The sequence below is a fragment of the Pogona vitticeps genome, chromosome 1 (genome assembly GCF_051106095.1).
Source record: "Pogona vitticeps strain Pit_001003342236 chromosome 1, PviZW2.1, whole genome shotgun sequence".
NCBI classification, from domain to species: Eukaryota; Metazoa; Chordata; class Lepidosauria; order Squamata; family Agamidae; genus Pogona; species Pogona vitticeps.
Window position 1 is genome coordinate 146,746,104 of NC_135783.1, and position 14,751 is coordinate 146,760,854.

General features: G+C 42.6%; 1 protein-coding gene across 1 annotated transcript in view; it reads right to left on the minus strand.

Annotated features, from left to right (window-relative positions):
• Positions 1-4,184: 4,184 nt before the first annotated feature.
• The window catches only part of CTNNA1 (catenin alpha 1), an 88,992-nt gene continuing 78,425 nt past the window's right edge, over positions 4,185-14,751 (minus strand). The window contains exons 14-18 of the mRNA XM_020788057.3: positions 14,187-14,297; positions 12,164-12,345; positions 10,409-10,514; positions 8,469-8,603; positions 4,185-5,578 (exon numbers count right to left, since the gene is read on the minus strand). Of these exons, the coding sequence (XP_020643716.1) occupies positions 5,291-5,578; positions 8,469-8,603; positions 10,409-10,514; positions 12,164-12,345; positions 14,187-14,297 (822 nt within the window). The 3' untranslated portion in view covers positions 4,185-5,290. The remainder of the gene's footprint in view (positions 5,579-8,468; positions 8,604-10,408; positions 10,515-12,163; positions 12,346-14,186; positions 14,298-14,751) is intronic.

Below are 14,751 nucleotides of genomic sequence, written 5' to 3' on the forward strand. Positions count from 1 at the left end.
TTGGTAAGCAACCCTTCCACCATTTGTAGCTTCATGGACATCTCAGTCCTTTCTTGCTCGCAACTCTTTTACAGCTATATCAGTTTTACAAACACTGTAATGCACTATTAAGTCCCCTTGCCTAGGAAATATGTGAAAGGCACCATGTAGCTTTCCTATTCCTACGGTCCTCTTATCGTATTTTGGGAAGCTACTGAGCCTGAATATGTTGAAGTTTAGGAATATAAAGACTCTCTTTGTCATATAAATGCCCCCTTTACTCTCATGTGACTGGTAAGAGCCCCAGGAATTGCACAGTTCTATGAATCCATCCACTGGTACTACAGTCTAAGCTGCAGTAGTTTAAACTGAGTGCTGCTTCAAAATTCCACAATTGGGCACATGCAGAATGTAAGTCAAAAGTGACATTGAGTTGCAAGCTTTATGTCTTATACCAATGGTTACTAATCTTTTATGCCCAGATGCTCCTGGACTACAAGTCCCAGGAGTTCTGGTGAGGGCCTCTGGAAGTTTATTTTATTTATTTATTTGTTCAATTTATATCCCGCCCATCTGGTATATTCTACCACTCTGGGCGGCTTATAGAATATCAAAACAATTAAAAAACATAAAAACATTAGCATACAACAATAACAAATAGTGCAGGAATATATAAATAATAAATAGTAAAGCGAAAGAAATCTGTAGTTGACAGGAGGGAAGGCCTGGATGTACAGCCATGTTTTCAGCTGGCATTTGAAAGTACCCAGCGTAGGGGCCTCGCGAATCTCCGGAGGAAGGTTGTTCCAAAGGCAAGGAGCCACTGCTGAGAAGGTCTGGCTTCGAGTCTTTTCCATCTGGGACTCCCTCGGCGTCAGGCTCCTCAGCCTCACCTCCTGACTCATGCGGGTGATCCAAGTAGATCTTGGTGGGAGCAGGCACTCCGCCAAGTATCGAGGTCCTAAACCGTTTAGGGCCTTATAGGTAAGCATTAGAACGTTGAATTCAATGTGGAAATGGATGGGCAGCCAGTGCAGCTTGGCCAGAATAGGAGACATATGTTGGTTTTTTCTCACTCCAGTAAGGAGTCTGGCCGCTGCATTCTGCACCACTTGAAGTTTCCACATCAGCCTCGAAGGCAGCCCCACGTAGAGCGCGTTACAGTGGTTTAACCTTGAGATTACGAGCGCATGTACCAAGGTACTGAACGCCCCCATGTCAAGGTGGGGTCGCAGCCGGGCAATTCACCAAAGGTGGAAAAAGGCGGTGCGAACTACCGACGCCACCTGGGTTTCCATGGTGAGCGTCGGGTCCAGGTGTATCCCCAGGCTGCGAACCCCACTCTTAGCAGCCAGGGTCACTCCCCCAAATGTGAGAGCCACCCAGGCCACCAACTCCAAGGGCGTCCACCCTCAGAACTTCCGTCTTGTCCGGGTTCAGCCTCAGCCCATTTTCTTGCATCCACTGCAGTACGGCCCCCAGGCAGCGCTGGAGGGACAGGACGGCATCACCTGCAGTTGGTGAAAAGGAGATGTAGAGCTGGGTGTCATCAGCATACTGATGACACGAGGCTCCACACCCCCTGATGACCACACCCAGCGGTCTCATATAGATGTTAAACAGCATTGGGGAGATAATCGACCCCGTGGGACCCCACAATTGAGATTCCACGGGGCTGAGACATTCTCCCCAAGCTGTACTCTCTGGGGTCAGTCCTCCAGGAAGGAACGGAGCCAGGCTAACGCCAAGCCACCATTTCCCAACTTGGAGAGCCTCCCCAGGAGGATACCATGGTCGACGGTATCAAAGGCCGCCGAGATGTCGAGGAGAACCAACAGAAACACTTTGCCCCTGTCAGCCTCCCTCAACAGGTCATCATACAGGGCGACCAATGCCGTCTCTGTACAGTGGTGCGGCCTGAAGCCCGACTGGAATGGATCCAGGGCATCTGTCTCATCCAAGTGGGCCTGAAGCTGATCAGTGACCACCTTCTCGACCACTTTGCTCATGAAAGGAACATTGGCGACGGGCCTGTAATTGCCAATCTCGTCCGCCGCCATATTAAGTTTCTTTCTAATGGGCCTAATGATTGTCTCCTTGAGGGCAGATGGAAACCTGCCATTTATTATTGCTGTGGCCCATTCTGTTGTTTTTGGCCTGGCTGCTTTGATTAGCCAGGCCGGGCAAGGGTCAAGGGAGGAGGTGGTGGCTCGACAGCGATCAAGCACCTTGTCCACAGAATCAGGCGTCACAGGGTGAAAGGAGTAAAAAATCACTGGGCAAGACGGGGCGCTGGACTTCTCTGTTCGACTCATTGTATTTAAAAAAGGAGAGAACTCCTGGCGGATGGCCTCCACTTTAGATTTTTAAAAGGCTGCAAACTGGTCAGGTGAGAAACTAGGGGGAGGCCTATCACCTGAACCAGTTCCGGATACGTCGTGCACTATACGGAATAATTCCGCCTGCTGGTTGGGCGCTTCGCTTATCCGGTTAGCGAAGAATGATCGACACGCAGCCTTTATTCAGGTAAAGGTTAGTTGCGACCTTAACAGCTATCCAGTTATGATCTGTCGGGTTCTTCCTCCATCTACGCTCTAGCCTTCTCCTTATTCGCTTCATCACTCGAAACTCCTGGTTAAACCAGGGTGCTGACCGAGCTCTACGACGGAGAGGGTGTTTAGGCGCGATCGTGTCTATAGCCCTGGTTGCAAAGGTGGACCAGCTATCAATCAGAGTGTTGACAGGAGCGCTAGCCAGGTCTGGCGTGACCCCTCTCATGATGTCCTGGAATCCAACCGGATCCAGTAGTCTTCGAGGACCTACCATAGAAATAGGTCCCTGCTCCCTGCGAGGAGGGAGAGCCATTGTGAGGTTACATTTTATTAGGTGGTGATCTGACCATGACAAGGGGATGAGGTCCGTCACCACCAGATCACACTCGCTCCAACTGGAGGAAAAGACCATGTCCAGTGTGTGACCACCCACGTGGGTGGGGCCGTTGACATGTTGGGACATGTTCAAGGAAGCCATGGTTTCCAAGAACTCAAGAGGTGACCCAGATGCCTCTGCCCCTGCGTGCATGTTGAAATCATCCAAGACCAAAAGCCTCAGGGATCCCAATAGTGCCGCGGAGACAAAGTCGGTCAACTCCGGAAGGGAAGTGGCTGGATCGCGGGGAGCGCGGTTAACCCAGCAAAATCCCAATACCATCCCTGGCCCCAATCGACACGTGGAGTGCCTCTAGACCCGGCTTTACCACCGAGGAGTGCCTAGTAACCTCCAAGCTGGATTTATAAACAATGGCTACTCCCCCCCCGCCCCTCCAGTCTACCCTGGTGCTGGACAGCATAACCGAACAGACAGACAAGAACCACGGGAGGACCACCCTCCCCGCTGATCCACATCTCGGTTATGCATGCCAGGTCTGCATTCTCCTCCAGGATAAGATTGTGAATCACCTGGGGCTTGTTGGCTACAGACCTGGCGTTCAACAGTACCAGAGTTAGTTCTGTATTATGACGCAGACCATCAATGACATTCTAAGTCACTCAAGCTAGCAACAGAAAATCTACCTTAAGTTGAGGTAGAAGTTTTGGTGATTAATATTTGTTCAGTGATTTCACCTCTGGACCATTAAAGAAGGTAACACTTGCAGGTGTAAGAGAATGTCCCAAAAGTCATTTTCATGAAAAAATCCCCCATCTGGTCAGCTTGATCAGGGAAGTAAAGGTCTGGTTTCTGCAATCTCGCTGTACTGGTTTTGCATCCAAAGCATCTTGTTAAATGCTTTCTGAATCACCCATGCTGACAAACTAGCTACTGTGATGATAGTAAGGTTACTCCTCCGATTTACAGTATGCTCTTTTTTAAAGACTGTACTTAACCGTGGACAGACAAGAAACAGCTCCAAGTCGGCTACCCTTTGGAACAAATACTACAACAGTATGCCAAGAACCCAGCCAACTGTCTCCTAAACGAAACCCCCCTGCCTTGCACACTGCATGAGTCATGATACAAGCAGAGGGATTTCACCTGGGGTGCAATGAAACTATAGTAGACCTCCTGTTACTTCCATTTTAACTTAAGTAACACAATGATTCATATGTCAGTCACAAATTATTGGTCCTTTAAATTACCCACCATCAATCACATGGCTAGTTCATTTTAGAATCAGGAGTGCAAAAAAAGACTTTGAACTATGTAACTGGTTTTTACACTAGAATTTATTGGAAAAGGTATAAAAACAGATATTCATAAAAATTTCAAAACAGCAAAATTATGCCACCAAGCTCCCGTAATGATAAACAAAAATCTAAATGGCAGTTGGAATATACACTACTTGCTAGGTTTCTTTTTTAAGTCCAAGGCTGGATGCACAGCAATTATTAGAAGAACACAATGATGGATTTGCATAGAATGCTGAGAGAAAACATGCAACATTTACAGCACTGCCTGGTAAAAGCAACTTTTATTAGTCTTGTGGCAAAGTAGATCAGTAATTTGCAACTAAACGAAACATTTTATTCTTTCAAACAACACAGTCTTCATGATGCATTTACACACCAAGTTTTTTTCTAGATTGTCTTTCTACATACAGGCTTCCATGGAAACCCTTATAAGAGATCTACTGAAAAGTATTTCAGAAACGCTAGGGTGGCAATAAGTCACCTCCTCTATGTGTAGCCATTTCTAACATGCACATCATTAAAAGCAACCTGGATTCCAGAAAGTCAAGAGAAATGCATCAATGTGTCCCATTTCAGATAAAGAAAGCAGGGCAAAAGCTGTTTAAATTAAAAAGGAATGGTACAGAGTACAGTATTACTTTCTCAAAACTGTTTCCTAGTGTTGTCTCAATGTTACAAGCAGCATCTAGCTTCTTCCACTTTACCAATTCTTTCAACATACAATGACCTACCCACTCAAAGCAATATATACTTTAATAAAACCATCCTATTTTAATGTGGAGAATGCTCACTTCTCTTAAAAAGTAACAACACTGTCCAGCTATGTGAAGGATCAATGTTACTGCAAATTCACCTTTGGTTACAAAATAGATTTAAATCAGAATTTAATACTTTTTAAAAAGTCAGCTAGAAAAATGCAACAGCATTCTAAACAGCATTTCCATACTAAAATTAACATGTCTGCTGATTTAAAGATGTATTGTCATGCTTCATAAATCTGTTTATTTCCTCTTACTCTAAATGACTTTATTAAAATATTAAGTAAATGAATTATAACATAATTCACAGAGTATTGGAAGAAATTCTGAAAGCAGTAATAATAAAACCCAGAATATTCCCTCTGTTTAAATGCTCTCCATTGCCTTGAATTCACTGAGTGCTTGCACTGGGTTAACATGCTTCTTCTGGGAGGCTCGCTTGATTTTCGTCTGTGTTTCATCTTGTTTCTCTCGCTTGACAAGCGGTTTCTTCTCAGGAGCTTTCATTTTCCAAGACACTGCTGGAAGGTTCAGAGAAGCCATCCCCTGAGACTTCTGGTACTTAGTGGAGGCCACGTAGGAAGCCTTCACTGTTTGTACCACAGCATTCATCAGGTTCTTTGCAGCTTGAATCAAAGACATGGCACTATCCACCTAAAATCAGATCACCGAGAAGAACTGCCCTTAGTTTTAAACAGCATCCAGAACATAGCCTACTAGGCAGAGAATAGAAGAGGCTTCCAGTCACCCTTTATACCAAATTCTAGAGTGGCAAAGTACATTTTTATATACTTCAAGGACCCGTTCCATTATGAAGAGTGGCTGAATCCCGTTATCACTGGAACATCCTGTTAAAACTGTGTATCCATTGATGACCTAGGCCAGGCTAGCAAGGAAAAGGGGGGGGGGAGAATACTTTATAATGGCTGAAATCCTGTTTGTAGCGTAAGCCAAAGTGTAGCTTCCTGTCCATTCTTCCAATAAACAACCACTGTTGCTGTGATTCTCAGCAGTGAACATGGACACACATAGCAAGTCAATGTCTGTGCAAACTCCTAAAAATCACAGGAGCGATACTCTGTTTTCCAGGGAAGAAGAGAAAGTTAGGCTTGAGCTTCCTCTGCAAAAGGATTTCAGCCAAGTCCTCCTGAAGCTCTCTTCTTCTGGTACCATATAGTCTAGAGTGCTCTGACAGATACAGTATTTGTAGCAGACAGATCAAATAGAAATATAAGGAACAAAATGGATCAAAGGCTACTGTGGAACCAACTCCCTATTCTGGATGCACAGTGAGATTTCTGGCCCACTTCAATGAGCCAAGGGGCAGGCAAAATGAAATTGACAAGTACTGTAAAATAAAAAAAGCATTAATGACTGTTTATAGGAAGCAAACATCTTAAGCATTAGTCCTATAGCATCTCATCTGCAGCTTTGGTCTGATAGGAGAGTCTGTGTTGGCTTGTTATATACGTTGCCTCCCTCTGCCAAGTGCTACAGGCAAACGACTGAGGTAAATTAACAGCTTGACAATTTATTCACCAAACCTTGACATGAACTGTGGTGTCTGCTCTAGCAAGTTATCAGTTAAACTAACAGATGGAAATTAAAAAATCTGAGATGTACACAGCAGGTTTCTATTGTGTCAAAATAGATTTGGGTCAACTGCTGACGTGACCACTATGCAGTACTTGCACTTGTCTCGAACAAGACTGTTCTATCTGCCAGCACTGATATATATCACATTAACATCTGGGCAAGGAGCATCACATCACTGTACTGTCAAAAGGACATGGACATCCACTCAAAGTGGTATCAGGTCTGCTGTGACAGATCATAGCCAGATGAGAATATGAGAGATTTGAGGTAATGTTCAGAATCTGAAGTTACAGCAGAATTCTACAAAAGAGGAAAAATAATGACATGAAATGACCTCAGAATCAACAGACCAAGCTGCCCTTTCTTTTCTGCAGTTTCTGTAGCAGCACAGATCATAAATTAGTTGTTATATATGGGAAGTATGAGTTAGGACCCACTGGCTGAAAACCTGTTGGCAGAGCTGCATGGTCATAAATCCTGATGATGTCACCAGCCACTATTGATAATATTTAATTTAAAGTTTCCCATTGCCCCTTCCCCATGTTCAGAGGCTCTCTTGGGGTCCCTTTCAACAGGAAGTGTCTTTGGGAACCTCAAGTCAGGAGTGAGAAACCTTCAATATCTGAACACTGCTGCTGCCACTCTCACTAGCATGACTCTTATGGTGATGAGAACTGTGCTAAAAATCTACAGTCTATTATGACTTTGAGAAGTACTTCACCCATAAATGGCATTACCAATAGTACCATTTGAGTTCTTTTTGCTTCACCATTTGTCAAAGGCACAATTCACTGTTATTAGTTTATCTCTAACTGCCAGCATCAAAAGCTTATGAATGGAAGCCTTCCTTTCTCCAACACCCTGTAACATGCTTTTTCATTACAGTAATTGTTTGAACCAGTTGTGAAGGCGAGGATCAATATTTTCATGAACAGCCAGAACAGATCAAAATGAACAAGAGAAAGAAACATGCTATAGCTCAACCATTTTAAGTGTCATATAGTGTGCTTCTCATTGACACATAAACAATGAAGGAAGGGGGAGGTTTGCTCAAGTGGGATATAGCGAGACAGTCTATTTATGCCTTTAAACTATTAAAACCTGGAAATATTGGAGAAGACCTGCATTGCTGAACAAAAGCATGCTGTCTTGCACTTCATGCAGGTGCCATACTTGAGCATTGTCCTAATTTTGTTTCTTCTCCTTCTCTCTGCTCCCTCCTTTTCCCTTTACTTTTCCAATATTACAATTTTTGTTTAGATTTATTACATCTCTGTTTTAGTTACTGTTTGTTTTTTCTTACTTTTAAGTGATCTCTCTCTCTCTAATTTAAAAGTACGAAAAAACAAACAGTAACTAAAATGGAGATGTAATACATCTAAACAAAAATTGTAATATTGGAAAAGTAAAGGGAAGTAAAAGTATATATATATAAAATAAACACTGTCCTAAACGAATCAGACATTTCAAAAAATGTTATAAAAGGGGGTGAGTGGAGAAGAGGAAATAATGTATGCAAGAGTACAGTCCTCATTATGGAGACGCAAATTTTTCCGACAATGGTCTTTTGGAAAGAAGTGAGAAGACAGATCTCTGTACTATTTTTCCAAAATACCACTTGGATTTAGCCTGCATATTAGACCTGTAAAAAAGTGACACAATATTGCAAGTATACAATACAACCTCTGACTTAAAAGAGTAGGAGCAGCAATAACAACAAGTGTTGCCTTTCCCTTCTTCTGGGGGCGTCCTGGGACTGTGCAGCTTGCCCAAGGCCACATAGACTGGCCCTTCTAGGAGGCACAGTGGGGAACTGAATTCCCAACCTCTGGCTCTGCAGCCAGATGCCTAACTCACTGAGCTATCTAGCCAGCTGTTTAACAAAACAGCACTTTGCACAACAGCTGAATATAGAAGACAAAGCATAAATGTTCAGAAATATACATACCCCAGACACAACGAGTTCTCCTCCAAGGTTTTGAACTTCTGCCTTCACTTTGCTACAGATGTTCAACTGGTGGCAGTATAAAGCAATACGCTGCAGATATGCCAGCAGGTCCTGCTTGCAAGCAGAATCTGGGCACTGAAGCCAGAAAGAAGATTGGTATTTAGTTCTGACAAGTTAAAAGTGTCACCATTGTGTCACCCCTTTCCATTAAACAACCAAATGATTTAGGTAAAATATATATTGTCACTGGTAAACTGAAGGCTAGGCCTAGCAGTGCATTTTGGGGGACAAGGGTGAGCTCTCTTTATGTATTTCTGTTGTAGTTCTGTCATCAAGATGAGAATATTTACAGTTTACCAATGGCAGTAATATATGCATACCACATCAAGTGATGCCTCTCTCTGAAAACAGAGGATTTTTTATCACACTTCTATGCTCTCTTTCTTCCACATCTACATCAAATGCAGTCCACTGAAAAGCATAATCTGTATTAGAAATTAATCATATGTAAACCTTTCAGTCTATAATGGGAAGATCTTGAACTCTCAATACTTCTATGCCACTGATATGCTTAAAACAGCACTATATGTACAGAGAGGCAAAGCTTCCTGTTTCAGCTAATCAGGCTGCAAAATGTGTTAAGCACTTGCTTTTGTCACGAACACACAGACTGCAAAATAGGATAGAAAAGGCAGAATTAATTAAGGTAATAACAGGATAGGGGAACTGAACAAATAGTTCTCAAAAGGAGTGAAAATTCATCTAAATGGTGAGAAAGTGTTTTATGAATGAAAAGACACACATTCCTTTTACTCTTATCTATAGGATAGCTGCAAGATCCAAAATGCCAGCACCCCTGTAAGTGGGGTGTAAACAGTGGCAATTTCAGTCTTTTGCCTGGACATGCAAGACAGCCATAGTTAGTGCTCTGTGACTAATTCTCCTATGGATCCTGAATCTCCATGAAGTCTTTATGTGCAAATGAGAATAGTTCACAGAACTCCATTATGAAAAGTGTATCTTGCATATGAAAGCGGAGGTATAAAGTTAAGTGTGCATATAGACAAATTATTTGAAAAAGAAGATGAAAGATCGTAACAGAGCCTGAATTTGCCAATCCTAGAAACATGCATGTTTCAAGTGTTAAAAATATGAAGTTGAATCAGCGGCAGACAGGAGACTCAAGCTGCAAACAGTAGCAGAAGACTGTATTGGTAAAGAGTAGGAAGGATTTTTTCTCTCGAACACCTGTATGCTACGTACAACACTGGAAACAAAGGCAGTGCTTTACAAAAATCCAGCATAGGAGTAGGTTAGATCAGCCATTTTCGACAGGGGCCATTTGGCCCTCTGGGGGGCTCTAGAGCATTTGAAAGGGCCACAGACCAGAAACAATTCTTCACACCCCACCTTATATGGTTCTTTATGCAACTTATATAATCACGATTCAGCCAGCCTGTGTTTCTTTCATATTCTTTCAGTTTATATATGTCACCTTGTGTCGCAGTGGTTAAACTGCTATACTGCAGCCAAAATTGTGCTCATGACGTGGGGTTCAGTCCCAGGTAGCAGGCTCAAAGTTAACTCAGCCTTTTATCCTTTCATAGGTTGGTAAAATGAGTACCCAGCTCACGCTGGGGAAGGGGAATGTGTAGCCTGCATAATTAAGTTGCAAACCGCCCAGAGAGTGCTTTAAGTTCTATGGGGCGGTATATAAGCAGCACGCTTTGCTCCCCCCCCCCCCCAAAGTTGAGAATGGCCAGCCTAGATACAGTAGCTGGACAAATAAACAAAAGTTAATAGCCACTGGTGGGAAACAAGAAACTAAGAATTTTAGAAAGACACGCTGTATGAAGCTACTGGCTTCAGGGTGCTTATGAGCTCAAAAGTCAAGACTAAAGTCAAACTGAAAGTTAGTGAAGAAATCAGTTGTGACTTACATGATCAGCAATAGTTCTTCCCAGCTTGTCCATTCTTGAACCAGCTTCTGCAATTTTTTTTGCTGCACTAATCACATCAGAAGTATTTTTCAGTGGCCCTTTACCTCTGAAACAGAAAAAGGAATATAGTTTCTGTCCACTAGGATCAGGAATGCAACCAAATGCTTTTTTATTTGATTTGTGAAGTACCAACTTTCAAAAAACATATTTTATTCACACTTGCCAGCTGTGGGTACTCTGTGGCTGGAGCCAACAGACCACCACTGTCATGATTAAATCAAAGGATCTGTTGCCATAAAACTGGCTGCAAATGGCAGTGTCACCCTGGAAAATGAATCTGTAGTTGCAAATTATGTCCAGCTGGACAGGAGTCACTACAACCAGGCTACGCTTCAATATGTTTTTTATAGGGAAGCTTCAAGAGCACTTTTTGTTGGCTTGGAACAAAATTGTGGGCTGACAGAAGCAGTCAACTAGTGGTATAAAGGTAAAGGTTCCCCTTGACATTTAGTCCAGTCATGTCTGACTCTAGGGGGCGGTGCTCATCCCTGTTTCCAAGCTGTAGAGCCCCCGTTTGTCTGAAGACAGTTTCCGTGGTCACGTGGCCAGTGTGACTAGACAAGGAACGCCATTACCTTCCCACCGTGGTGGTACCTATTTATCTACTCGCATTTACATGCTTTTGAACTGCTACGTTGGCAGGAGCTGGGACGAGCGAAGGGAGCTCACTCCGTTATGTGGATTCGATCTTATGACGGCTGGTCTTCTGACCTTGCAGCACAGAGGCTTCTGCAATTTAACTTGCAGCAGCACCACGTCCCTAAACTAGAGGTATATTACATTCTTAATATTCAGTCCCAGTTACTAATCCAGCCATCTGATTAACAGATTAAATTTCCTGAATGTTTTCGAATACACCTTCATATACAAAAGATTGCAACAATCCAAATGGGAGATTATCAGGAATAAGATTGCAGAAGAAAAACTATGTCACTCCAAATAGTCATACAGATGACATAGAAGCTTAACCTAGTGAGATGCTGACCTACAGAGATTCCTTCTTTTCCAGTTCAAAAACTCAATGAGCAAGCACAGCCCAAATACAAATGAGGTTTTTTTTGGTAGCAGAATGCAATCTCCTCCAAGTGCTTGTCTGGGTTTATTCTTATGGCATGGGGCTAATCTCCCACTACCACTGCTTTGTCAGGATCAACCTGACACCAACGACACCACACTCTAAGCACAAGCATCTCTTCTCTCAGTTCTTCTGTAGCCGTGAAGCAGTACAGGGAACTGGACAGAAAGCTATAGTGTCCAGAGCCCAGCTGCCTTAGAACACAGCACTACCACCTCTCACACTACGTTCTAAAATGGCTATCTAGGTATGAAGGCAAGTAACTGTGAGAAGTGCCTGCCCAGTTCCAAAGAAGAAGCCTCCCTCTTCAGAAGGAAGCCACGCTTGCTGGTCATGAACGGCGCAAAGAGATCATAAGACACAGAGTTGTGCTACCTTGATTCAACCCCCTTCTGAAAGTGGTCATCTCACAGATGACCGAACTAAAGCAGTTTCAGATCTCAAGTTGGATTCAAATGGATAATTACTGGCAACTAAATGAAAAGACTAAGAACAATACCAAGCAGGATGTTATAATATATCAACGTTGTTTAGGGACTAATATCATGAAACAGAATTAAATAAGCCTTGCAAAGTTTCTTCTAAAGTGCTTAAACAGTAAAATCTCTATGAAGCCTTACCTGGTGAAGTCTGTCATTTCCATCATAATCATGCACATTTGTTTTGCCAGAACAATAATGTCATTACCGCTGTCATCCCACTTGGACACTTCAGCATCCAGTTTACTCTTTTCTTCCTGGAAACTGGCAACCTGTTCAGCAATTTTGGCTTTTTGCTCTTGAGGGAGTTGAGCCATGATAGCCTGGAATGAAGAATTGCTTCATGCATCATTCTATTTATGAAGGCTTTTTGGGTTACACTAAATTCATAGGGGCACGATTAAATTACAGCTAAAGGGCTGACAGGAACAGTTCTTCCCATCTTGATCCAAACTTTGTGACTATATGAATTGTCTACTAATGTTACAAGCAAATACTATTTGGAAAAGAAAACACTGATGAAAAGGATACCTTCTGAGGCACTGTTTTAAACAAATGGCCAACATTTTTTAGATGATCTACTGCCCCCCCCCCCAAGTTTAAAACTCTACAAAAGTCTCCACAGCAAACTATGGATGGCATTGTAGGGTTTATGAAACAGTAAGAGTATAGTCTGAGGCACCTGCAAGTTAGAGGCATGCCCATCCACAGTTTTAAGCAGTGCACTGGCAGATCTGAGGAGCAACACAAATTAAGCACCGTTTTGATATATATCTTGTTGGTTAATAATTCTTGTGGTATTCTATGTGTGTGCTGCACACATGCAAAGAGAGGCACAAGAAAAGATAACAAATCAAAAGTGATACTTGGCTTGTCTAAAGATTTACTTCTAGCTTGCTGCACTTTAAGTAAACAACATTAGCAAAATTTGACGTTTAATGTAGTACGTTATGAATGGGCGAGCTTGGGCACTCATGAAGGTCTACCTGCTTGTCTCGCATAGCCCTCCAAGAGTTTTTGTCAAAGCTATGTCGTATGGGCATGGGGTGGAACCCTTCTTCAGGCATTACCAGAGACAGAATGTTCCAATGGATCTCAGAAACTGGAAAGGCCTGGGTAGGCAGGAAGAGGAGAGGAGCAGGAAAAGGCCCACTAACAAGCGCTCCCACCAAATGGAAGAGCTGTGGACAGTTGGCGGGAAGGAGGAGGTGGTGGTGGTGAGTGAGACAGATTACTGGGCTGATGCTCCTGAGTGGAGTGAAGATGAGCCAGACTTTGCTATATATGCTGGTTTTGTATCCATTACAGTGGTGCCCCACTTGACGATTACCTCGTTAGATGAGAAAATAGCTTTACGATGTTTGCGATCGCAAAACGATGTTTTAATAGGGAAAAAATGCTTTACGACGATCGATTCCCTGCTTCAGGAACCGATTTTTCGCTTAACAATTATCTTTACAGCTGATCGTCGGGTCTTCAAAATGGCCACCCACTGTGCAAAATGGCTCCCCACTGTGTTTTAGGACGGATTCCTCGCATTACAGGCACCGGAAAATGGCCGCCCTATGGAGGATCTTCACTGGACACTGAGGTATTTCATCCACTGGAATGCACTGAACTGGTTTCCAATGCATTTCAATGGGATTTTTACTTTCGCTTGACGACAATTTTATTCTACAGCGATTTTGCTGGAATGGATTATCCTTGTCAAGCGAGGCACCACTATATATGTAACCTTCTAGCCAACTACATCCCATATTATTTAAAGCTCCCATCATGCAAAGGGAAATGGTCCATCTGTCATGAATAGACAGTCGGTACACTGGCACCTTCCGGACTAGAAGTTTTGGACTACATCTGCCATAAAACATGCCAGCATAGCTAGCAATCAGATATTATGGGAGCTGTATTGTACAACATCTGGAAGACACTGGTTTGTCGACCCTGAGTCCTGGCTTAAATATATGCATTTATTTCATTTTTCTCCCAGTGCAGAAGCCCATCCCTATATTAGGGATTATCAAAACTAAATAAAACACTTCCTGTCCTTAATTTTTTTTAATTGAAAGAGAGGAACGCTACTTTTCTCATTTCAGTATGGTACACATATTCTTAACACATTCATTAAAATTTGAACACGAGTAATCAAAACAGTTTTTCTCACCCTTGCACTCTGGCCAGCAATAAGTTGATCATCTTCAGTCTGAACACTTGTCCTGCTTCTGACATCAAAGTCTTCTGTCTCAAAATCTGAATCATCCAATTCTTCAGGAGTCTACAAAGTAATTCAAGCAAAATCAAACTTAAGCGTTAACCAACGGAATGCACATCTCTAGAGTTATTCACTTTGCAATTTCTCACCTTTGCAAGATAAACTGAACATCAAATTTTGCATCTGTGTAGTTAACAGATAGTATTTAAAGCATGCATAATGATGCAATCGTTAACGTAGTTATGTGTACACAAGGAATCATGCACAGCATCTGATGGATTGGCTGGATATAAATATTTTAAACAAATAAAGATACACCAGAAGTGAAACGGCATAGATTGTTGATTTTGAATAAATATGGAACTTAATTGCAGAGACTAACACTATGCCCACATGTTTCATTAGGTATCCTCAAGATAAAATTAGAGAAACCTGATTATCTGCCACGGCCAAGTGGAAGAGGATCACAACACTTATGAGAAGCATCATATTCAAAACATTATAACCTTTTAGACAC